Below are 25,071 nucleotides of genomic sequence, written 5' to 3' on the forward strand. Positions count from 1 at the left end.
ATCCAAGTGGAAATTAAATGAAATCGAAATCGAAACCGCAAAGAATGCTGTGACATCGAATGGAATGGAATCGAATCGAATCGAATGGAATGGAATGTGTGTAAATGGAGTGACAACTTGTCCGAAATCTGTGACCAGAAGGTTTTTCAAGCCACTACAGTAAGGCTACGCTAAGCATTACCGAAGGGTGTGGAGGGAAAACTAATTTTGAACTGGCATTAAATTAAAATTAATTCCCCTTAGCCAGCAATTAATTCTTGCAGTTAAGAAATCTTCTGCAAATCGATTTAGCACTCATCCCCTGTGAGGCTTCACTGTACTCTGGTAGTCGAAGCCTCTTGCTGATTGTTCAATTAGTTAAACCCGCAAAATGACAAACAAAAAAAAACCGACTCGAACAGACTCCCGATCCCAATTCAATCAGAAGAATGTTGTCCATTAACAAGTTGTCTCCAGAGTGGATCCCCAGGCACCCTCTGCTCGGATCAGCTCCCATTCTACCGCCACAAAACATCTGCTGGAGATACTTGCAAGCTTCCTGCTGCTGCTTCCCGCTGCTGCTTCCCGCTGCTGCTTTCTGCTGCTGTTTTGGCCCTGATTTGAACATCTGTGTGTCTGGTGTGTGTGTGTCCCCATGGAAATGGCAAGAATTTGCATTTAAACATCGTAATCATATTTTGAACTGATGTATGTGAATGCTTTATTATTCGCAGTTAGTTTCTCTGTCAATTTGGATGATTGAAGTGCCTGCGATTGAAACATTTCATTACCAAGGCCGCTGGCCGCTGGCCTTCGCCCTTCGTCATGGACATCTTTTCGGGACTGGCATTCGGACTGGGATTTAAATAATTGGATATGCGTGTGGTATAGCGCTGAGGAGTTCAGCTCCCAGGCTCCACATTTCCAAAGACCTTCCTTCCATCTGCATTCGACGTTGACGTTGATTTTAGTTCCTGTCCAAACTGGCGCCTGCGCCTCCTTCCCCACTCTCCCATGTCGAGTGCAGAACTGCAGCTGGCCGGGTATCCTTCCTCCTCGGCGGGGTTCACTTGTGCGGTTAATTTCTGGCCAACTAAATGGAGCTTTGGAGCCCCTTTTGCGGTTTGCTCACGACCAAAAGGAGAAACGAATTTATGGCATTTTAATATTGATTTGCAAGTTAAGCGGCAAGCACCATTGTGGTTTGGGTCTGTTCATTAGGAGAGATTCTTCTGCCTGCCGAATGGTAGGAGGGGACTTCGATTCGGATGTGGTTGTTCCTACTTCCGCATATTTCTGGGACAGAGAGGATGAGCGAGTTGGAGAAGACCAAGGGGACAGGGCAAAGCTATGTGGAAGGATTGTAGATTGGCTGATAGAAATTTCTTATATCCAGGATATCTATTGCACCAAACCTGTTGGTCTATAAGCAAAGGATCCTTTAAGCTACACTTTTTCCCCATTTTATATTCCATTTTCCTAATGCACCAAATATATCTTCCCCCAAACAAAATCCTTCTGTTTGATTTACTTTTTAGAATCCCTTAGGAGTTCTCATGATCTGTCACACATCTCCCTCCCTCTCTCTCTCTCTTATTCACTGTCTCTCTCTCTCTCACTCTCTCTGTATGGGTTAGTAGTGCTCTGCCAGGTCAGCCATAGATCAGGCCATGGGTGCCATGCCTCGTTGGTTTCATGGCTGGAGTTGCGTTCCTTTCCTTTCCTTTCATTTCGTTTCGGGGGCAGCAGCTCTTCGAAGCACTTAGAGCCGCATGTCTACTGTGGCCATTGTGTATGGTATGGCTTAGCGGCTGCCAGTTGCCAGTTGCAAGTTGCAAGCTAGTGGTGGCTGTTGTTGCTGCTTCTGTTGCAAGACAACACTTGTTTGCATTTAATGTCTTTTTAATGGCCAATGCCATGTTGTGTTCGTTGCGTTTGTTGCGTTTTTCGCCGTTTTTCTCTGTTCATTCAATGTTCATTCGCATTGCATTTTTCCATTATTGAAATGCTAAACGAAAAATGCATTTGGTTAAGTTGAAAATATCATTTTTATTCTCAGTGTGTGTTTTTGTTGAGTTAATGATGTTGTTGCGTCGCTCATGTTGTCGTTGTTTGCGTTGTTGTTGTTGTTGTTGTTGCTGTTGTCGTGTTTGTGTCGTGTGTCGTGATCGCACCCAGCCAGGCCAGGCCAGACACTCCACTCCACGCCACACTACACCACACTACACCACGACACACCACTCCGTGGCGCTGCTCACTCTCCTCTCTCCTTCCTCCTCCGGCTGGCCCATCCAATCCATCCCCTTGGCTTTTGGCCAAGACGAACGGCTTCAGGTGCTACGCTACGGGTTCTCTTTCATTTTGACAAACGCGTTTTCTGTGAATGTTAATGTGTCTGTGTGTGTGTGTGTGTTGGCCATGTTTTCCTCATTGGAGCAATTATTATTTATTATTGCTGCTGCTGCCTCTGCCTCTGTTGCTGCTGCTGCTGCTGTTGAACAGGTGAGCAGGTGTTAATTGTCAGAGTGGTCTCTCCACCGTTTTGCACCGCTGTATCTGCCTGTCTCTCTCTCTCCAGAGCTCTCTGTCTCTGTCTGACTTCTGTCTTACAGTTTTTTTTTTGGGTCTGGCACTTGCTACTTGTAGCTTAGTTTGAAGAGCTACCAGCCAGCGGTTAGAATTGAGTTCATGCCTTAAAAGTACAGTAGACAATCGCAGAGGAAAACAAAACAAGCAGCTACAGTATACAGAGGCACGAGTGGCACTCTCTAAATGATAAATGCTAAATGCTGATAAATTATAATTACAGTAAAAAAGTGTTTGAATATAGATTTTTTAATTATTTGATTTATTTTGATTTATTTTGTATTGAAGAAATTAAAGAAATTTATAAAGAATAAATTTACAAATGTTACAAGACATTTGACATATCTCAATCCAATTCCCTGCTTTCAATTCCCTTTACCCACTTTTCTTCTACCCCCCGCCAATTTCCGCCCAGTGATCTTTCCATCAGAAATCCTCATTCATGCTACTTGTACACTGGCCCCTTTCCATTCCTGAACGACCAAGACGACCTTCTTGTTCAATTAACTTGCCTTGGCATGGGGGGTATTTGTTGTATTATCCACCACTGCTCTTGCTCCAGCTCTAGTTCCAGCTACTGCCCCTCCATCTGCCACTGATGTGCTCGTACTCCATGGCCCCTCGGTCTCCTAGCAAACACAATAAACGATGTGTCCAAATAGAACTTAACCGCAAAACGATTACAAATGGTGAATAATGTAAAATCCATCAACTGCAAATCAGACGAGCGGCCCGAGCGGCTGCCTGACAGTTTGTTTGTGTGTCTAAAACGGCAGAGGAATCCGCAACCGGGCCCAGTTGGGTGGCAGAGAAGGGGCATGGGCAGGTGCTGGTGCCGGTGCTGGTTAGAGCCTCAGAGAGACAACAACGATCGTTGGCATGTGGCAGGCTGGAAAACTGGCTGGAGACGAGGCAGTCACAACAATCACAGCACGGCACACACACACACACACACAAAATGCCCATTTGATGGACCAAGGTAAATGGAAATTGCTTTTCTGCTGCAGAAATAAACAAAAGCCGGGCCACAGCCCCAGTCACAGTCACAGTCAGTGGCAGAACAAGGGGGAGTGGCAGTGGCAGTGGCGGTGGCAGTGAGTCAGTCAGAAAGTGGAACCCAGCAAATATTTGCGCTCCATTGAGAAGGTACCACCTCCTCGAGCAGAAACTGTGGGCGGTGAAAGCTGCGTACAGCGGAACTAAATGTTTTGTAAATTTGTTGACATTAGCAGTCGGTGGGGGGAGGGAAACCCCATATTATATTATACGATTATGGCTACCGCAACAAAATGAGTTATTTTCCACTTTGCCAATGGGGCAGCTTGAAGACTTGTCATTAAAAATCCATTAACTAGCCTTCTGGGCTTCTCTCTGACGACCGACTGACTGACTGCGCCTGCCCCACAGCTGTCGTCGAAGGAGCCTTGTGGTCCGAATCGAATGACCCCCTGAGACACCAGGTGAGCAGGCGTGCACAAACACTGAGAGAAAATGCTATTGAAAAGAGAAAATGAAAGTCTTTTATTATCATCTTAAGAAGCCATTAAGGTTAAGTCGAATTACTGAATAATTTGGAGGCTTCTGTGAGCTTTCATTGATTGGCATTTAAATGGCTTACAATGAATGGCAAATCAATCCTTGAACCTCTCTTTGAACTTCCATTTCCCATTGGGGACACAAATCTGCTGTACAATAAAACAATTTGCAGGTTTAAAACCAATCTGAAACAGTTTATGGCTGGCTTTTAATGGACTGATTTAATGGATTAGTTGTACGGAGAAGACCTTCCACCAATGTGTGATACCATTTGACAGGCGACAAATGAAATTTGTTCCTAGTGTAATTTACGAGTATGTCTTTGTCACGCCTGCTCCATGGGGCCATGACTCACTTCGGCCACCATCCCATTCCATCCATCTCATACCATTCCATCTGGCGGCCCCAAAAAAGCCCGCACGGAGGGAGACCACACACAATGTGAGGGGCGACAGATCGGAGGAGTTTTCATTGTAAGCTATTAAAGTGGGGAAAAGCGTGTGTGTGCACTTCCAAGCCATTCCAGCCATTCCAGCCATCCAACCATTCATCCATCTATCCATCTATCCATGGATCCATTCCATCCATCCATCCATTCATCTGGGCCACCCACACGGCTGGGGGATCGGGGACCCCATTCTTCAAAGGGACCGGCAAGTCGGAGATTTGCAAAAATATTTCACAACATGAGAAATGTGATGCAGAAAGATGTCGCAGAACACTTACCCGTACCCCACCCCACCCCTCCTTGGCAGAGATGGAGTTCCCCTGAAAAACGACATCTGTGGTGGTTGGGGGTCGGTGCTGGGGGTGAGGGCATAAATCACCCTGTGCTCTATGGAGGGTGTGGTGCATTTAAAGGGGATGCACTGTACATCCAATTAACTGGGAAATACTTTCCTGATTCTCTTAAATCAATCGGAATCGATGCCCAGACTAAAACAACATCATCCACAAGAGAGAGGGAGAGAGAGAGTGGGCAAGGAGAATTGTGTGGAGGGGGCGCCACACAGACTTAATTAAGTCATCAACCAGAAGGCAGGCTAATTGGAGATCTGCGCCGCGATCACAGCAGCCCAGAGAGAGGGAGAGGGAGACCAGATGAGAACGAACTCGAAGCCGAACCCGATCCAAAGGCAGGGACCAGGGACCACTGATATAGGGCCTGGCGTCGGATCAGTGACCAAAAGACGACGCACCCGCAACTGGAAGGCGGCGTGGCGGCGCACACAAGAACTCCATAATGAACATCATCATGAAGAGCAGCAGCGCCAGCAGCAGCAGCCAGATCATGATGAACGGGGGACTCGATGATTCAGTGCGTCAGCAGAGACCACACACGTGTCTGTGTGTAGGTAAGAGCGCTTGTCCAGCTAGGAGTTCCCTTTGGCTCCCTAGAGGTAGACAGACAGAAACAAAGAGAGAGAGAGAGATAGGGAGTGGATGACTCACAAGCTGCGCTGCAGCTTTTTTGTTTTGTTTTTGTTTTTTTTTTTTTGGCAAATCCAACAACAAGTGGAAGCAGCGCAGAAGCAGAGCGGAGCGCAGCAGAGGGACCACCAGGAAAGCTTAAGGTTAAGGTCTCTCACAGACTGCTTGAGGGTGGTCCAAGCTCTGGCTCTGTTCCTGCTGCTGCTGCTGCTGGCGGCTGTAAATGAAGGCTCTCCCATAACACTGTGCGACAAGCGACACAAGCAGACACGAACAAGCCCGAGAGAGCTGAGACATTTTTTGCATTAAACTCAGATCATGTCATCGAGTAAGTAAAGCTTGCTTACACTAATCAGCAAAGTACGCAAAGCTTGCCTCAGCACATTATGTAAATCTCACTCACACTACGCCACAAAAACCGCAATTGGAGTACGGCTGATAATATAATTTAGCCTGAGGGCAGGGTAAAGCTAAAACTCCTGTGGTCTAGTGTAATTCACCTGATCCCGCTAGTGGCTGCTTGTTCGGTTTTTTTTTGTTGTTGTCCCCTCTTATCTCCGATGCTTACATTGATTCGGGATTAGCTGTTGCTGTCTCTTCCGCTCCCCGTCGCTCTTTGTGTGTGTGTGCTGTTGTTTTTGCTGTATTTGCATATTGTGTTTTGCATTGACATTTTTATTAAGAGAGTAGTTAGCGGGCGCCAGGCGGACCAGTAAACGCTCTTAACCCAAAGCCTAACCAAGCCTGACCACACACACACAAACACACACTCGCATTCGCACTCGAGCACACGCAACCAGCAGAGGCAGAGGCAGTTGCAGTTGCAGCGACATCAGCCATAAAATATTTACCCTCGATTGCAATTACAAAACACCGATAGGCATCTCGTTCTCGCAAAAGAATTTGCATTTGGGGAATTAAATAACGCGGGGTCGACTCACTAACTCTCGCGCTCCTGCCCTCTCTCTCTCTCTTCGCATATAATTAAGCGTGCCTTTAAAATTGCGAGCATGCGAGGCGACGACGACTGCAGCAGCAGCCAACGCCGGCAGAAGCAGCTGCACTTGGGTGGTCTCCCCTCTTGCTGCTTGTCAAAATGTGTGGTCTTTATTAATAACAGCCAGCAATGCAGCAATGCTGCATGGGTGTGGAGGTTGGGTGGAGGGGGGAATGGGGGCGAACAGAGTGGATTTTTGCTGTCGCCAATACAAAACGGATGTTGTTGTTCTCTCTTCGGGAGCAGGCTTCGAACATGTTGCATGTTGCAATGCGATCAGTGAGTGGTATCCAACATTCTGTCTCTTCTGCTGGTGCTGTGCTGCTCCTCTTGGGGCTGCTGCTGCGCGGCATTTACGCCCTTTGATTTTTTCCGCTCAAACGGGCAGAAGCTGCAAATTAAAACATTTCTTCTCTCTCGCACTCGCACACGTCCCGTTCCTGTTGCGTTTTTTGCGCTCTCTCGCTTCCCTCTCTTGTTGTGGCTTCTCTTTGTTTGTTTTGCTGATGACGATCATTTCGCATTAAGTTTAATTCAAGTTGAAATTAGTTCGCTAATGAACTCATCAGCAACAGTTTCTGGCTTTGGTTTATGGCCAGAGAAGAAGATACGATACCCTATCCTCTCTGCAGATTTATGTAAGATATTGGTGGCGCGCTCTCCCGATCTGCCTCTTCTACAGCTGCCAAATCTGTTAATGAGTTAATTAACAAAGAGAAACAAGAAAAACAGCCACGTAACAGACAGCTAACATGCAGATAAATAAAAGGAAAAGAAAAAAGGAACAAGAGAAAGATGCAATGAGATGAGAAAGAGCCAAAGAAAGACGATGAAACTGCAGCAGAGGAAGAGCATCTCTCGCGAAGATTTAAAATAACTCGAGCGTAGATCTGTCGCTGATTCTGTCTGCAGCTGCATCTGCATCTGAGAGTGAGACGTCAGGCGGAGGCAAAGGCCAAAAACAAAAAAACGCCAAAGAGAGTGAGTGAGCAGTTGATGAAGAAAACGATGTCCCCCTGTCTCTTTCTCATATAAATTTCTAGCACGCGTGCAAGTAATTAAGAGTCCCAAAGATGAGACATCTTTTTGTCGCACACAAACACACACACACACACACACGTAGATCTCTGATACTGCTATCGACCATGTCCATCTCTTGCACTGGACTGCAGAAGAGAGTGTGTGTCGCGAGCGGGGGGAGTGGGAACCAAAGAATTATGACAACGCACACGAAGAAAGAAGAGACCAGCCAGCCAGAGGCGCGGAGGAGCAGGAGACGGTGCGGTGCAGCAGCTGAAGAGAAAGTGGCATGAGGTCAAGTTTTTGTTAGTCGGTGACTTAATGACATGCTAATGACTTCGAATGAGTCGACTTTAATGTAATTGAACAATTAACAAAGATAAGGATCTGCCAGGGGATTGGTCAGGCCAAACAGCAAAAAAAGAGAGAGCCGAAGAAGAGAAAGGGAAATTAGGAGTCATACAATTATTTTTGAATTTTTATTAGGACTATTTTTTATGAGGAACACATACCAGAGCCTGAATACCCCTACACAACTATTTTGTAAAGGAAAGTAAAAGAAATTCTCTCCTGAAGGCACACAATCGAAATTGCTGGACCATATCTCTCCCTCGTGGCAACAGTTATTCAATATTTGAACCACCCCCACAGGAGGCAAGCTTTCCACCGCCCACCGCCATACTCCTCCATTGAAACTGCCAACTCGTGATGAATTCTTGGCCTGAAATTAATTTAGTCAAATGCAAATTGAATGCCATCGAGCGGCAGGCAGGGCCAGAGCATATCAATTAAGAGTCGGAGAGCCGGAGCCGCAATTTACATTTCAATTACAGAACATTTGTCGAAATGTCGAGCAGCAGGTTGAATAAGTATCCGCATCTGTGTCTCTGTGTGTTGCTCTGTGTAGCTTTTGCGTCTACTATATAGATCACATTCATTATTCAAACTTGGCAAATTCTATGCCATACGGATCGGATCAGTGGCAGGGGGGGCAGAAACGCGGACACGGACACGGACAGACTACGGCGTTGACAACAGCAACAGTAACAACAACAGATGTCAATTGTTGTGGGGCTTGTTAACACGATGCACACACAGACACAAGTATATACATATGTGAGTGCACGTATGGCCACAGAATATTAATTACAAAACTAAAACTGCAACTGCAACTGCCACAGAAACTGCAACAAAAGCCATCCATTGTCAGTTGGTTGCTTGGTTGGGTTTCTCACACTGATTGATACCCTGGCTGCCAGTTGTGCAACATTTTTTTTTATTGAAATTGAAACAATTTATTCACGCAATTAAGTTGAAAGCGGAGGCTGCTTGCTGCTGGCTGCTGCCTCCGACTGAATCTGTGGCATGCAAGTAAATTTGTTTTCTGCAGCTTCATGTGCTGCATAAACAATGTGCCACACGGCCCAGGAATGGATCCATGAGGAGGATCCATGAATAAAGAAATTAGCGCCATCGAATACACTCGCATGAATGTGGGTCTTGTGTGGATGGATGGCTGGATGGAGTGTGCCTGGAATATTGTTTTAGAAAGTTTCACCCAAAATATACGAGTACGAGTATGTGCGGCTGTTCATGCAGCAGTCCTTCGATTTCACAAGATTTACACTCGAGTTTTCTATCCAATAACCATGGAACCAGTCAGTTTCTTAGCGATACTCTTGATTATAGTGACATAATACCCCCAATAACGTGTGCGTGTGTATTTTTTTTTTTATAATTAAATTAAATGAAATTTTTGTACGAGTCCATCCATTTCAGAGTTAATAATTGACTGTGCCAGGGGGTGCAGCTTTCAGGCAGCTTTCATTCAATAAACGCGAATCCAATAAAATCCACACCCCCCCATAGAGACCCAAGCCATCATCCCCTGCGGTATAAGAAGTGCTCGAGTGTGCGGCTTATCTTGTCGACACACTCGCAGCAGGGCATGGGTGGGGTGGGGACGGCAAGGGCTGTGGGCACAGTGGGGTGTGGGCTGTGAGCTGCTGGGGTGGGTGGCTACAAGTGGTGGTGGCTTATGATTAGCGTGCAATATAAGCAAAGCGCCTCAATCTCCCGCCAAGTGTTGTTTCGAGCTAATTTTTTGTTTTGGTTTTGTCATCGTCCATCCTCCTTGCCCGGGGGTGGCTCTGCTCTGCCATTTTTAGGGGCGTTGCCAGGGAAAATTGAAGCCGCAAAGATAGCTGCAATGGTAGTGCGGGTGTGCAGGGGGGGGACAAACTTGTTGCCCGCTCATGGATCGTCATGGCTAAAATCGTCAACTCGAGGCTAATAACTCATTTAAAGAGTGCCGGACGCAGCTGCGGCAGCTGTTGCAACTCCAATTGCTTGCTCTGGAACTGGCTGTTGCTGTTGCTGTTGCAGTGGCCCCAAGAGCAAAATAACTTAATTTCATAAATGGCCAAAGTGGAAAACGGCTTTTAGTCAGTGCAAAAAATTTTTAGCTGCCATTTTTGCCTCCGTCGGCAGTCGACTGATGGACGTGGCCGTTGCAAGGAAACCAGCTATGCGGCACTAGTACTCCTATGTGTATCTATCTACATATGTGTGTGTGTGCCATAAACTTGGCCAATTCGTGTGCTTAATTATGCCAGAAATTCTAGCTCTTATGCAGGGTACTCCCAAGCAGAGGGGTATGACTGATATGACTCTGCATCTGATGATTTTTACAAACAGAATAATGTACATATATGTACCATGTGCAATTTCCATCCATTCCCCAGCTTGGATACCCTTACATTCGAATAGAGGGTATCCCATAGTCCATAATATTTGCTTACCTCTAGAATTGCCTTCTAGTCTCGCCTTGTTTTGTCTGCTGTTGTTGTTGTTGTTGTTGTTGCTGCCACTGCCGTGTGTTGCATGCAACATTTGCATTGATTGCCGGTTGTTTTCGTCCAAGCCAAATTGCCGCCAGTCAGCCGCCAATTTGGCTGATGGAAATTATTACGGTGACATTTTCATTTCATGGCTAATTGGGGCTGAAAGAGATTCAGAACGAGGCACGGCAAAAGTGAGTTATTAAATGCTGTGCAACGAGGCGTATGAGTAGTTCCAGAATCTCCTCTGACAATTTGCGTAAAGCGTTTACGTTTACCCAGAAGGGCCCTGCCAAGGGCCGGGCCTAATGACTCATGAAATCTTTACATTTACTTGGCAATCTTTTACTAACAATTTAATAGGAAATGTCACGCAGCATTCGTGCTCACCTTGCCTCGTCTTCATTCCAGTTTATTCTTTCAAGCATTCACACACACACACATTCATTTTGATATCGAATTCATTTGAAAGTTTTCTGGCAAAAGACCCAATCGAAAGCCGAAAAGGGAATGCATCGCGGAGTCAACAAATCGAATCGAAAATTGAAAATTGAGAATCCGCTGCAGACGAAAACGAGCTCCCCCGCTCTACAATACACTCCCCCACTGACAACGCCACCGCCCACGCCCATGCCCATGCCCATGCCCCTGGGTGACGAGTATCAAAAGCTCGTGTATATCGAGAATCGAAGGGCAGGAAAGGGAAGGGAAGCTGTCAGCTCGAGTTGAATTTAATTAAATCCTTCATGTCGGCGTGTCTGTTAAAAGCAGACAAATGACAGTTTCCTCTTCCCAGCTGGATGGAAAACAGGATGGGAAACTGCAGCCAGACAGGACTTTGGATATGGTGTGGAAAGGGATGGGAAGGGATGGGAAGGGACGGAGGCGGAGGCGGAGGGTGCCAAGCCAAGTGCAGCTCCGATGACAGTTGCAAACTGAAGCACAGATTACCCAGAAATTCGAATTGAAATTTGTTCTGCTTTCCAACACTCGCAACTCCCCTCCCTGTACTTTCCGTACCACCGTCTTGGGCCTGCCTCCACCGCCTCCTCCTCCTCCTCCTACCATAATTACTTAATTAAAGGCGCTGATCAACAACAAACAAGCGGAATCGGCCAGCGGAGAGAGAGAGAGAGAGAGAGAGCAAGAGGATAACAGTAATTAAAAGTCGCCAGACTGAAGCGTGAGAATTTTAACAAAAACACACGACAAGAGAGCCCTGCACATCGTCCATGCGGATGAAGATGAGGATGAAGCTCGAATGGAAACTGGAGCTGAATGTGAAGCTGCGACTGAATCTCGCGAAGAGCAAAACAACAAACAAAGTTGACATTGAGCAGGCCGTGGGGACGAGTTGATAGTCGATAGTGGATACCCTACCACAGGAAAGACCTCTCTGCTTGTGTCATTCGAATGGGATACTTAGAATGTTTCGTAACCTCAACTTTATTCAAATAAAAATAAGGGTATTCCCTGCTTCGTTGCTGTTTATTGTATCCACAATCTGCCGCCAATCCCCTGGCATTGCTTGGATGCCACAAGAGGCAGGGTAGGGCAGGGGACCCTTTAATGCCGATCTTCTATGCGGCGTCCACTGGCGCCAGCTGCTGCTGCTGCTCTTGCTGCTTGCTGTTGTCCCCCCTGTGCGGCAACCTGCTGACGTCATAAAGACTTTGATAACTTAATTAACCGCGGCAGCAACAGCAGCAGCAGCACAACATTCGAGTCTTCTGCAATCAAGTCGAGTCGGCTTCAGAATTCCGCTGCTGCCTTCAGCTCTGCTCTTCATTTGACCCGAACCGAACCGAGAACCGACAGAGAATCCAAAACCAAAACCAAAACTGATACCGTATCGGAGCCGTAGGAATGCGGTAGGTAAAGTAAGCCAAATTAAAAGTGATCGCATCATTTTATCGATAATTTATCAAAAGGCCGAAAAACCCAGTGGCGAATACTCTGCTTTTTTATTTGGTTTTGCTTTTGGTTTTGTTAATAAAAAGCCGTGGAGACGGGGCGGCGGCTCGGAGAGACGATGCGAATCGGTCGACGTGTGTGGTCCACATGGCAGAATCCCAGCGTGGACGTCGTCGTCTTCGAAATTAGCATAAGAGCAGAGGGCCAGAGACACAGGGAGACAGAGAGCCAGTCCAGGCAGACGATGATCATTATGATTACGTGTATGCTGATGATGATGATGATGATGAAGTTGCCCCAAGTCCAAGCCCGAGATCAGCTGCAGCCAAAGAATGAGTCTCGGAGTGCAAGCAAAGCCAAAGCCAAAGCCAGAGCCACAGTCGGGGCCATAAATCCACTGGCCGAACACCGCACAGGTGGTCAACCTGGGCGGCTCGCCCTGCTGATATTTAAAACAATCTGTTGTGCTTTTCAATTACTTTATAGTACGTACACGACATACGAACCAACGAACGAACAAACGAACGATCGGACCAGAGCTTGCGCTCTCTATCCGACTGGCACTGAGACTGGCCATAAAAAAAATGAATACAGGAGCGCATCTGCGCTAAATTCAGTTCAAAATACTATGTTCTACAAACGTTCATGCTTTGGTTTATGGATTCCAATAAGTTCCATGAGGAATCTCCTGCGTTTAGACTGGGATTAGATACCTATAAAATCTTTGATATTCTAAAGAATTTAAACCTGAAGACTTACAATTGGAGTGCTAATAACTGGATTTTCATTTACCTTAATGTGTCAAACTCCTTTAGGGACAGCTTCTAACAAAATCCAACAACCACAAAATCACTGCCCATTGCCCACTGCAATCCACCCCCTGGTCCGCCCAAATGCGCTCCTGTGCTGCAGCTTGTGTGTGCCCGAAAACATTGGCACAAGAAAATATGAGAAGCTGAAAAAAAATCTTATGGGCCGAGCTGTGCTATTAATTGTTTTATTAAGACATTTCAAGATTTAACATGCCAGATACGCTACAGCAGCAATTGCAGGGCATGGCAGGCCGTCGAAGGGGAAACAAACCCAGCTTAGACCCCTCTCAGAGACTTGAGACAGCTCTCCTTGTGTAGGGCATTGAGAGAGTGCCACAAACTTGACCCACACTCGGGGATCGGCATGGATCGGATCGGACTCTCTCTGACTTTGACTTTGACTCTGATCTTCTGCATCGGTGCTGTGCGCCCGCAAGATGATGATGATGATTATTATCATTATCATTTTATGCGCTTGACTGCGTGATCGGCGCGGCGCTTTCGGGATGATGATGAGAATTTTGGTGTGGTCTAAGGTCTCCGAGCCGAGCCGAGCCGAGCGAGTCTCGAGTGCTTTGCATCTCTTTGATCCGTGGAAGATTGATGTTAATGTCGGTGTGAACACACTTATTCGCATATTTGTTTTGCTGATGTGGTGGCAACCCTGCCCATGGGCCATGCCACACACGACGATCGTCCCATCCCATCCCGTCCCGTCCCGTGAGCTATCGCCACTAATAGAGCCATAAAGCGAACATTTATTGATCTACAAATTATTTTGAGCTGCCGCTGAGCATCGATCGCATCGGCTCTTCACTTGGTATTTTATTTTATTTTATTTTGTATTTTATTTTTTGGTTGGTTTGGCTTTTGGGTTTCGGTGGCTTCTGCTGTGGTGGTAGTCGTAGGGTAGGGTAATCTAAATATTCATTAGTCGCTTGATTGGTCGGTTGATCGCCTCAGAGATCGCAGCGTTCTTTGTTTTAATTTCATTTTTATGGCCTCAAGCAACAGCCCCAAATAAACAGGCACAGACACACTCACTCGCGGGTGGTCCATGGAGATCAAAGTTCCTGATGTGTTCATTAGGGTGAAAGTCAGTCAGTCAGTCAATCGACAGAGAGGCTGATGGCTGGAGGCTGGAGGCTGAATCTAGAGCGGTTGATTGCGTTAATTGAGAGGCCGTAAAAGTGCATTAATTTAGTCGAAATATCCATAGAAGCGTAAAGTGTTCACACCTCAATTGCACAAAAGCCAAAGCCAAAGCAACGAGTCTATTAAGGCAGGCTCAAGCAGCCGAGATACATAGCTTTAGATACAGATACAGATACTTTGGCTACCCATATCAGTGTCGTCGTCGTCGTCGTTGTTGTACTTGAGGTCTCCCCTCCCAGCTGTCTCCGAGGCAGTGGCTGCCACCTGATGATGCCCCGCTGTATCGATTTCAGTTGCTTAATGAAATTGTTTGCTAATATCAGCGTGAAATGCGGTTTGCAATTTGTCAAACCAGTTGGCCAGATCCATGGACCCAATCAATGTTATATCTGTAAGCGATATAGCTGAACCGATGTAGCAGCAGGAGGAGCAGCAGGAGGAGCAGGAGAAGGCTTTGATTTGAGGTGTGAGTGCGCTTCGCAGTTATTCTCGTTGGGACTCACTCCCCTACATACGAGTCTGTGTATATTTTCATTTACTTTCATTCGCCGACTTCAATTGTCTTTGGGTTTTGTTTTCTTTTATTGTATCCACATGTTTTGTGACACCTCCGACTCCCTGTGGCATATGCAATGAAGCAAGCGCCTTGGGATGAAAGGCCAAGCGAGTGGGTGGAGGGACACGTTTGACAGTGCCAATTTCATATGCAAAGCTGGCAAGGGCTATGCAAATCAGTTGTGGTACGCGTAATAGCCGACAACAACCATGCACCATGCAACATGCACCATGCAACATACACTACTGATAGAGCAATTAAGAAATATTGTGCTCGTATGTTTAAATATTTTCATGCAGGAGAGCAGAAATTATGCGCTGGAATGCTGTCATGTTTGCCTTTGGCGTTGGTTGAGCGCTTAAATGGCTATTTTTGAGGCACCAGGTCCAGTCCCCCCCCACCACCACGGCCACAGCCACAGCCATAGCAGCGATTGAGCGATAGACAAAACGCTGACAGAGTTGCCAGCCATCGGCATCGTTTGTCATCCATCCATACTTACATCTATCTATCTATCCATCCATCCAACCATTGCGAGTGTCGCACTGTCTCCGTGTCAATCATTTCAATTAAACGTGCAATCAAATCGATGAGCAACGCGTCGTCATGTCAATATTCATCAGCCTGCGATTGACGCTAACCGCAGCTTTAATTTGCCCATTCCCCCCATACCCCATACCCCATACCCGTTTCCAGCCGCGAATCGCCCTAATCTGATGATCAGTTTTTGGTGGATTGCCATCCATCATAGGCCCGTCCCGGCCCGGCCCGGCCCGGCCCTGCCCTGCCTGATCCATCATCGATGGGGCAGGGCGGCGCTGGAGCTGGAGCTGGAGAGAGAGCTTTCACTTTTTCACATGTAAATATTGTAAATATTGCCCCGACAACGTGTTGTCTTTTATGGCTTATTAATGATCTTGACTCGAATGTGCGATCATTAGATACAGATACAGATACAGATACGAGTGTGCCCCAGCCAAGATCTAATCGGAGAGGAGAGCCAAATGTTGTGTCTCCAAACAGATCGCTTACAACGAAGCTCGGCTCCGACTACGGCTACGGCTCCGGCTCATGTGACTGGTTCTGCCTCTGCTAGAGGGGGCTACGAGAAGGGGGGGCCGCGACCAGAGGACAGACCGGCTCCAGCTCCACATCTCTGTATCTGTAGCTGTAGCTGTACGAGTATCTGTATCTGTTTCAGTCTCCGTTTCTGGCTCTGTCTTTGAGTTTGGGTCTGGGTCTCTGTCTCTGTCTGTGGCTCCCCTGTGACGCGGTCTGGTCGCGACTGTGTGTGGCCCGTTAGTTTGAGATCTTTATAAGTCAATTTCGGTTTTCTGGGATCTGAGAGTTCTCTGTTCCAGTTCTCTGCGCTCTGCGCTCCGAGCTCTGAGTTACGAGTGTCGTTGGAGGGGACACTCCCTACCTTTTTGGACTATATGCTCCTGAAAGGAAAAGCCAGGGAGCAGGCAGAGCATCGATCGATCCTTAATTGCGCCCTCACATTCGGTTTCATTCATTTGCTGATCAACGGGATGCCTGCTTTTGGCATTTGCAACTCATGTTAAGCATAAATAAAACAAATGCGTTTACTTTAAACATATGCCCCCAGTGGCAGGCAGCGAGACGAGACAGCGGCTGTAGCCGTAGCTGCGCCACTCTTTTTGCTGGCTCTGCTGGCCCCGGCCAAGAGTTGCTGTTTGCCGTTGCCAAGTTGGGTCATTGGGGCTGGCTGCTGATGAAGACATCTTCCCGTTTTTGTTTCGCCTGCTGTCTGCTGTCTGTTCGTAGTTGTTGTTGTTGCTGTTTTTTTTTATTTAGTTTTTTTTTTGATGAGCTTCTGGCAAATGAAAAGAATTTATGTGAATGTGCGAAGACGAGGCCGAGCGTTCAGTGTTCAGTTTTTGGTTGAGCCAGGTTTTAGCATAAAACAAAGCCAATACTACAATTGGACATCTTTTTGCTCTGAAGGAAGTCTAAAATACGGAGATATTGGCAGCATCCCAGGGCAAACAGTTTGAAAAGCGCAGAGCTGGGCTTCAGTTGGAGAAGCACCTCAGAAATGATCAAACTTCAAGGCAAATACTCTAACAAAAAACTTCCCAGCGTAGTTCTTGGAAGTCTAGATAAGTCTTCAAGAGATTTACCAGTAATTACTCAGCCACTGCTCATCCTAATCGATCCCATAGATATCCCTTTAAGTGTTTCCCGCCCACTTGTAACGAAGCTCCACTCTTAAACAGTCCCTGCACCATCGTTGATTGAGTTCATATAATTTATATTAAAGCCAATTTGAAGGAACCCCAGGGCCAGGGCCAGGGCCCAACCCTCTGGTAAAAATAACTTTGAAACTTTTATTGTGTCAAAGCAATGAAAAATTTAACACGCTATAAATCACAATTTCCACAACAACAGAACAGAGGAAAACGCTGGGCAACAGCGAAAAAGATTTGACGCTGCTGTTGCGGCAATTGTTGCATTTGTGGCGGGGGTGGAACGGCGAGAACAATGCCAACCCCTTGGCAATGTCCTTGCGACGCTGTGGCATGCAGCTTGAAGCTTATCGCCGCTTGCCAACGTGCGGGTGCCGCCTGGTGTGTCGGGGTCACCATGACGCGGCAGCCACCAACACCATTCAACGTCTCCCGGTTGTCTGACAGGTTCAAGGTCTGCGTATCCGTCCGCCTCCGCTCCCGGAGAAGGTATTTTTGCTGTCGGCTGCGTGTGAAATTTAAAACCGTGATAACACCTCCTAATAGTCACGCCTCCGCGCTCCAACTTTCCTTTCCTTATTTCCTCCTGTTTTTTGTGGATGTTTTTTTTGTTTTGTTTGCTGTATGTATTCCGGTTTAATTTCGCGCCCTTCGGCCGCTTTGGCATTTCGTTGACAAAATTGATTTGTTCAATTTTTCCAACGATTTAACTTAGGGCATGACTTGGCTTGGCTTGGCTTGGCTTCGTTGCGTTGCCATTAGTGCCGCTACATTTGTTTTGAAGGTTGTTGCCTGCCGGTCCCCGCAGATAGGATGAAGGGAATTTCTGCACGTTTTGCCAGCGAAAAGTTTGGGTTTGTGTCCGCTGACGTCGTGGAATTTAATCAATTTCCGATATTTTATTGATTCACGTTAAAAGTAAATTAAATTTTAAATTGTTTACCCCAACAAATTCTACTTGATTTCTAACACTTCTCCAATCTTTTCTTTTTATATCGTTGCAGGTCGAAGTAAGTAAACGGAAGAGGACGAGCAAAAACTGGAGTGAAAGTCAGTCAACGGGAAATTTAAGTGAATCAATGTGACGGAGGTCAAAGTGTTGTAGTTCAGAGTGGAGTAGCACAGCATGGGGAGGACAGGGTTTTCTGCAGAAATAAGCGCCAGAGGATTCAAAGAGTTGAAGAATACCAAACATCGATGGAAAGCCAAAAGTGGGAAAATAAATCTAAGGAATTTATGGTTTAGAAATCGGTTTTGTAGGAGCATCCATTTCGAGTCAAAATTAACTTCTTAAAACTGTTGCAGTTGGTATCCACACTCAGCGCAGAATTGCCTCATTCAAACATTTGAAAATTTACTCAAGAGTTTCTTGAAAGTCCTGCCACAGGACATTCCTTTCCCAAAATGCCTTATGATAGATGAAGCTCTTAAATTACAAAATACTTTCGACATATTTCCGTTCGAGCTTCCATCCCAAAAAACCAAGAGAAGAGAAGCACATCTTGCGGTCACTTGAAGCTTCGGCTCTGACCAAAATATTCCCATTAGTAAAACCTCATAATTGCTTCATCTTCCGCTTTTCCATTTCCATTTTCCTTTTCAGTGTCAGTTTTCAAACTATTTTCAAAACGAGCGCAACTTTTGAGACCCATCCAACCCATCCACCCGTCTTCCACTTTCACATTTTGGATAGAATTTTATTTGCTTGGAAGAGGTTTTCCAAACCCTCATCAAGTGGGGAGGCCGGGCCCCGATTCTCTGCGGCTGTCTGCCTCGAACGCTGTTAATTAAATCCAAGACAACTCAAGTCGGGATGATGCCCACGCCCACTCTACACCCCTGCCAGTGGGGGTGGCTCCAGACAACCGGGGTGGTGAAATTAGCCACAGTCAAAAGTCATTGCGTTGATTACTTTTTGAAAATGACGCGAGCAAATTTCCCAAAAACTTTAATTGTTTTAGCTGGTCCGACATGATGGCAGTTGGGGTGGGGGCTTGGGCGGGTATGAGGGTCGTTCCTCTGGGGTTGTCTGGACGCATTTAAATTTGAATTAATTGCCGAGCATCGCTGCATATATGAGGCGCAGGATTTATGTGTGCTCGATGAGTCGGCAGGCCAGGTCCAGGTCCAGTCATGTTGATGCCATTAAGCGCTCCCTGGAATTTTTATGACCCACCTCATCTCACACACACCATCCATCTCTCTCTCTCTCTCCCACTCTCGCGCTCTCTCGCAGGTCCGCGAGCTCGCAAACCCAAGAAACCATCGACGGCCAGTGCCGCGGGAGGCAGCGGGAGCAGCGACAAGGGGGATACGGATGCTGGCAACGTGCCGGAGGACAAGCGGCCGCGGACGGCCTTCAGTGGACCTCAGTTGGCCAGACTGAAGGTGAGTAGATTCCAATCGATGGATTATCCGAGAGTGTTTACGTTATCTCTTCCATGTCCAATAATCGATTATACAATCGTAGTGAAAGCAAATACTGACCTTGACCCACATTCTCTCCATCTCTCTCTCTCTGTCTCTCTTTCTGTATCCTCGACAGCACGAGTTTAATGAGAACCGCTACCTAACGGAGAAGCGTCGTCAACATCTGAGCGGAGAACTGGGCCTGAACGAGGCACAGATCAAGATCTGGTTCCAGAACAAGCGGGCCAAGCTGAAAAAGTCGAGCGGCACCAAGAACCCATTGGCCCTGCAGCTGATGGCCCAGGGCCTGTACAACCACTCGACGGTGCCGCTGACCCGCGAGGAGGAGGAGCTGCAGGAACTGCAAGAGGCGGCAGCCGCCTCCGCCGCCTGCAAGGAGACCTCGTAAGGGGACGGGACGGACCCTTCGGTAGCAATATGTATCTACGATTAGTATTTATGGAGTAGTCCGTAAGCCTAGTGCCCTAAGTTGTACAATATTCTAGTCCCGCAGTGCCGCACAGAGAGGTGGAGTGGGAATCGGATTCAGATTCGGATTTGGAGTCCCCTCGTACCTCGTCCCTCTGTTGCGTGCGTGTTTTGTATAATATCTAATAGATTCATAAATTCACAACTAAATAATTTAATAAACATTTAAATTATACGCATCTCGTGATCGTTGTCATTATGGTGGAATTTTTGCATAATTCGTGTTTAATTTTCATATCTCTTTATGGCCCACAACCAATCGAGGCCAGGTGGGTGGTCTATCGTCCAGAGGTTGGCCGTAGGCGTCGGCGTCATCATTAATTACTCAATTAACAATCCAAGTTTGGATCGTATTGGATCGTATTGGATTGGATTGGATTGGGTTTGGACTGGCGCAGATCAAGAGATTGGCCGCAATTGCGGGGCTTACATTCGAATGAAATTCATTATGCAAATTGGATTTCAAAGCGCTATCTTTGAGCATAATCGCGGTTAATAAACGACTCCGACCGATGCCTAGCATTATACTACGAGTATTATTAAATTCTCTTTTTTTCCTCGTTTCTCTCTTTCCTCTAATTTAGCCATTAAATTTGCATATACACACACACACACATGGCTCTCCCTCCCTACCACTCGGGGCTTGTGGTCTTGTGTGTGAGTATTGCCAACGGCACAAATTGACACCTTGACGGCAAAAACGGCGTCAACGCGACGGCTACGGCGGCAGAGCTTTGCTTAAAGTGCAGCGTCAACATCGTGTAGGTGTTAAATGTGTCTGTCATTGCGGCGATGGGGTTTTACCAGCGGGTGGGTGGCAGAGAGAGAAAGAGAGAGAGCGGTTCAGAGATGAAGACAGAGGAAGATCTTCCACATGTCTTGACGAATATTTTTTTATTAATAAGAACCCAACGCCTGATCAAAGAGAGTATAGAAATCTTCGGCTTCAAAACACTTCCTTTTTTTATTGTTTTGTCTTTATCTTTTCTGCGGGCAATAAACTTTATGTGTAACAGTTATAGTTGTTGCCTTATTGAATATTTAAATTTTTTGCATATTATGGCAAATCCAACGCATTGAGAGCGGCCCTCCCGACCCCTTTTGTACAAGCTTGACAGTTGTGCTTAACGGCGAAGGCAGCACCGTTAAAAGCAAAAACAAATTCGCCATCACCTTGGCCTGCGCAAAAAAAAAACGTCTTAATTCGCCGTGAATGATTTACAGTTTGGTTTTGGGTTTCATTGTTGGCGACATTTGTTTGTGCATTGAGCAGGGCGAACAAAGAGATCGGGAGAGAGAGAGAGAGTGCACGGATCCAGCGTAAGCTTAATCAAGGTATACAAGATATTTAGGCAGGGTAAGGCATTCTCAATCTCCAGAGCAAAACAACCAGTCTCTTTCTCGCTACAAGACAATCGCAATTGAGAGAAAACATTTGCAGGCAACTTTAAGAGCACTCGCTTTGAATGCCCCACCTTGTGTGAAAGCACCTTGGGAGAGCAATAACGTAAACTTTATTTGCATGTCCATTCGTGTTCGTCTCTGTGCGTGAGCTGGGCCTGCATGTGTGTGTGTGTGTGTGTGTGGGTGCTGGGTGTGCGTGGGAGTTTTTGCATTTCTTAAGTGATTTTTTATGGCACGCGTCGGAATCGGCGCGACAGAGATATAACTTCATAAAAAGTCAATTTAAGTTTTGTAATATTTTGTTGAATTTATAGTGGAGAGTATTTTGTTTAAGCATAATTTTTTAACGGCTCTGCGACAGTCTGGAGAACCGGAATGCAGGGATACCCTGACTTTGGTTCTTTGCTACGAATGGATTGGCAGGCAAGGAGGAGCAGGATCTCCATGACTCATGGGTCTGGGGTGGGGTGCGAGTATATTACGTTATAAATTCAATAAATGTGACCATAAAAAGGCCCATTCAAATACCTTGCCCGCGTACATTAATCCCGCTGCCTCCTTAACCCTTACCAGCCCCAACCCCCTTCCCCCCTCTTCAGGGACACACATTACAACGCCTCGAATGCTGCCGCTGCTGGAGCTGGAGCTGTCGCTGTCCCTGTCCCTCCGCCAAATGATTAATGTCTGGCAGGTCGCAGCCTTGGCCAGACTCCGCGTCCGAATCCGAATCCGAGTTCGCGTCTGAGTCCGAGCCAGAGTCGGCCCCCAGGCCCCAGTCCGTGTTCCCGGAATGCGAGAGAGAGAGAGAGAGCAAGTAACCCGAAAAAAAAGACAATACGCATAAATCTATGGGGTTGACACTTAGTACCCAAAGACCACAGACTTCAAATGAATTTGTTTTGCACCAGCACCAACACCAGCAACAGCTCAGCAGACGGTGGAGGAGCAGCAGCACGAGCTGACTGGATAGAGAGAGGGGTGGTGGAGGGGAGGGAGAAGGTCAGCTGAGTGGCGAGGCGTCATAAAATTGGCAACAAATTGTTTTTCACGCCGTTTTAAATACACATTTTTTAGCCGATACTTGGAGACCGTTTAATGAGCGAACCGAACGCAGCCGAACCGGGAACGGGCATGGATCGGGAACGGGAACTGGCACCTCAAACCCACGGCAGAGAGCAACTGCACTGAAAGAAATATGCGTTCCCGAAGCAGGAAAATTGTGCTCTAAGATTACAAAACTTCATATCTAAACTAGATTTAAATCAATCAGTCCCGAAACAGTGCAAAAAGGAATGGCAAATCCCTTAGAAAAATACATTCTATAATTTTTCTCTATTCAATTCTCGATTTCTAGTTGGGGTTTTTTTGTACAGTGTAGACGACAGGCAAACGACATTATTCGACTTGACGAACGTTCAGCGTTGGACGTGGTGGCTGGATGCTGTGTGCTGTGTGCTGGATGTTGGATGCTGGACTCTGCCTGCTCGTTCGCTAATAAATTTGCGGCTAAGGAGATAAGCTTATAAATTTTAACTGTAATTATGCGACACAAGATTTATGAAGAGAGTCCGCCAACCAACCATCCAGTCAGCCAGCTTTCCGTTTCGGTCTCGGATTATTAATGAAACACAAACTTACAACGAAATGCGCTCAGCCGCCGTCTCACACCCTGCCACCAGCACCATGCCCACTGGGGTATGGGTATGGATATGGGTGGGGAAGGATAGGCTGAGCGGCACCCTTTTGGCCCAAAACTAGCACGAGATTTACGAGCATTCCCATTCTCCCACTGGCCGCGCATCTAATTCCCAGCGGCTTAATGAGTTTTTGGGGCTGGTGCATGCAAATCTTCCAATTGCTTCCCCCATCCTGCAGCGCCTCCCATCTCTGCTGCGCTTCGCCACTCGGTTTCATTGATCCCATTGATGGGCACCCATGCATATGTATGTATGCATGTAAGTATGCCTGTGGGTGTGGCCTGTCTGACGAGAGATCCAGAGTCTCGGGAAGACCACCCACGTAGCGCCAATCTGATGCCAAGATCTGCGTATTTGACATTGCTGCGTTGCTTTGGCTGGAGCTGGGAGCTGCTGATGCTGATGTTGATGTTGATGCTGCCTCTGCCTCATTACGCCTGCGCGCAGACAAAATCACCAAACCGCCAGAAGAAAAGGAAGGAGAAGGAGAGAAATCCAGCAAACTTTTGGGTAACCGAGGCATTGGATACGCTTGCAGAACATGATACTCACATGATGTAGTAGTTGGCTACTGGGGATCGAAGATCTCAACAGGAGATCCGTAGGCACCACAGAAGTTAACCCAAAGTGCATAATACCTTCTGTCAGGGTATATTGGTGGTTGTGTGGGAGATTTAGTCTAAATCTGCGATATATTCAGCACAATCCCTGATGGAGCAAATGAGTATCATCGCTGTGTGGTGTGGATTATTGAGCTGTACTCGGCCTGAAACAAGAGACGAATCTTTATGGCCACCATAAGATGGTGAACTTTAAGGAGGAGCAAGAAGTGGTCTAGACAAATGCAAGTGGGAGGCAGAGATGAAGATTGTCAAATGAAACAGAGACCTCTTAGCTGAAAATCGATTGAGTTGTGGCCCAGTTTTCCTCATAGTTCGAGTTTCTACGCCACCTCAAAGCCCTACTAGGAGTTTCCCCAACAAAACAAAAACCATAAGGAAATACCTTTGCCACCTGCTCGAAAATGGGGGTTAGTGTAGGCAGCGAACAGACTGATGGGTGGGCTTGGGGTTAATTATGCAATGAAAATACTTCAAAGCTACCGTTGACATATGAAAATGTGGAAATTTCATTACATTTCCATTCCATGCTCAGCCATTTGGCTGCTAACGAGTCATCAGGCCATCAGGAGGGTGGGCTGGGCTGGGCAGGGCAGGGGAGGGGTAGTCGGTGCCATTCGAGGAGCGGAAGTATCTTGTTAACATGCAAAACAAGCCATTTGCGTAAGGTAAGGAAGGAAAGGTAAGCCGGGAATTGGGAGCTGTTTATGAACCTGCCAAAAGTGTGTGCATGGAGCAGCCTGCGGATGGCAGCCTTTGTATAGGTGACTCACTGGAAGTTACTGGACTCGCAGTTTGTGTCTCTGACTGCTTCCGCTTCAATTCAATTAGGAAAAGGCAATCGGAAATGGCAATTGGGAATGTATGGGGATGGTGGGTTTCTAGGGAGGTTTGGGGTTTGGGGCTTAAAGGCGGGGGGACGCGGCCAAAGCCGCATCGTAAAATCTAACGATGTGGCCCAACCCTGGGATTGCATTTTCATGGCACATTTACAGCGCACTTTTAATTGTATCCAATGAGCAGAGTTCCAGAGTTTCAGAGTTCCAGAGACCCAACCCAGTTCATCCGGGCAACCCTTTTCTCACTGTCGCCGGACGCTTAACGCGATTGGACACGCATGTCCCTGCGACGAAGGACTCTGTGGCAGAGGGGATTGGGCAGGGCCGGGCATGGCAATAAACACGTAACCCAAAGCCCAAATAATGTTTAAAGTGTTATAAAACTGTCACCAGGACAACCAGCAGATGTCACTCGAGTGTGCCCTCCTCCCTCCCTGTTGCCCGTCCTTTATCTTCTCTTCTTTGATATTGGTTTTTCGATTAAAATTAAACTCCTGCAACTGTTTACATGGTTAAACATCTGTGACCTGCCCTCCACACACAACAGTGCCAGTGGCAGTGGCATTGTGGCAGTGGT

General features: G+C 46.9%; 1 protein-coding gene across 1 annotated transcript in view; it reads left to right on the plus strand.

Annotated features, from left to right (window-relative positions):
* LOC111081214 (homeobox protein invected) overlaps positions 1 to 20,127 on the plus strand; it is a 32,950-nt gene extending 12,823 nt beyond the window's left edge. The window contains exons 2-4 of the mRNA XM_041593094.1: positions 18,041 to 18,046; positions 19,273 to 19,424; positions 19,582 to 20,127. Coding sequence (XP_041449028.1) covers positions 18,041 to 18,046; positions 19,273 to 19,424; positions 19,582 to 19,854 — 431 coding nt within the window. The 3' untranslated portion in view covers positions 19,855 to 20,127. The remainder of the gene's footprint in view (positions 1 to 18,040; positions 18,047 to 19,272; positions 19,425 to 19,581) is intronic.
* The last annotated feature ends 4,944 nt before the right edge of the window (positions 20,128 to 25,071 follow it).

Source organism: Drosophila obscura, unplaced genomic scaffold, assembly GCF_018151105.1.
Source record: "Drosophila obscura isolate BZ-5 IFL unplaced genomic scaffold, ASM1815110v1 contig_186, whole genome shotgun sequence".
Classification (NCBI taxonomy): Eukaryota; Metazoa; Arthropoda; class Insecta; order Diptera; family Drosophilidae; genus Drosophila; species Drosophila obscura.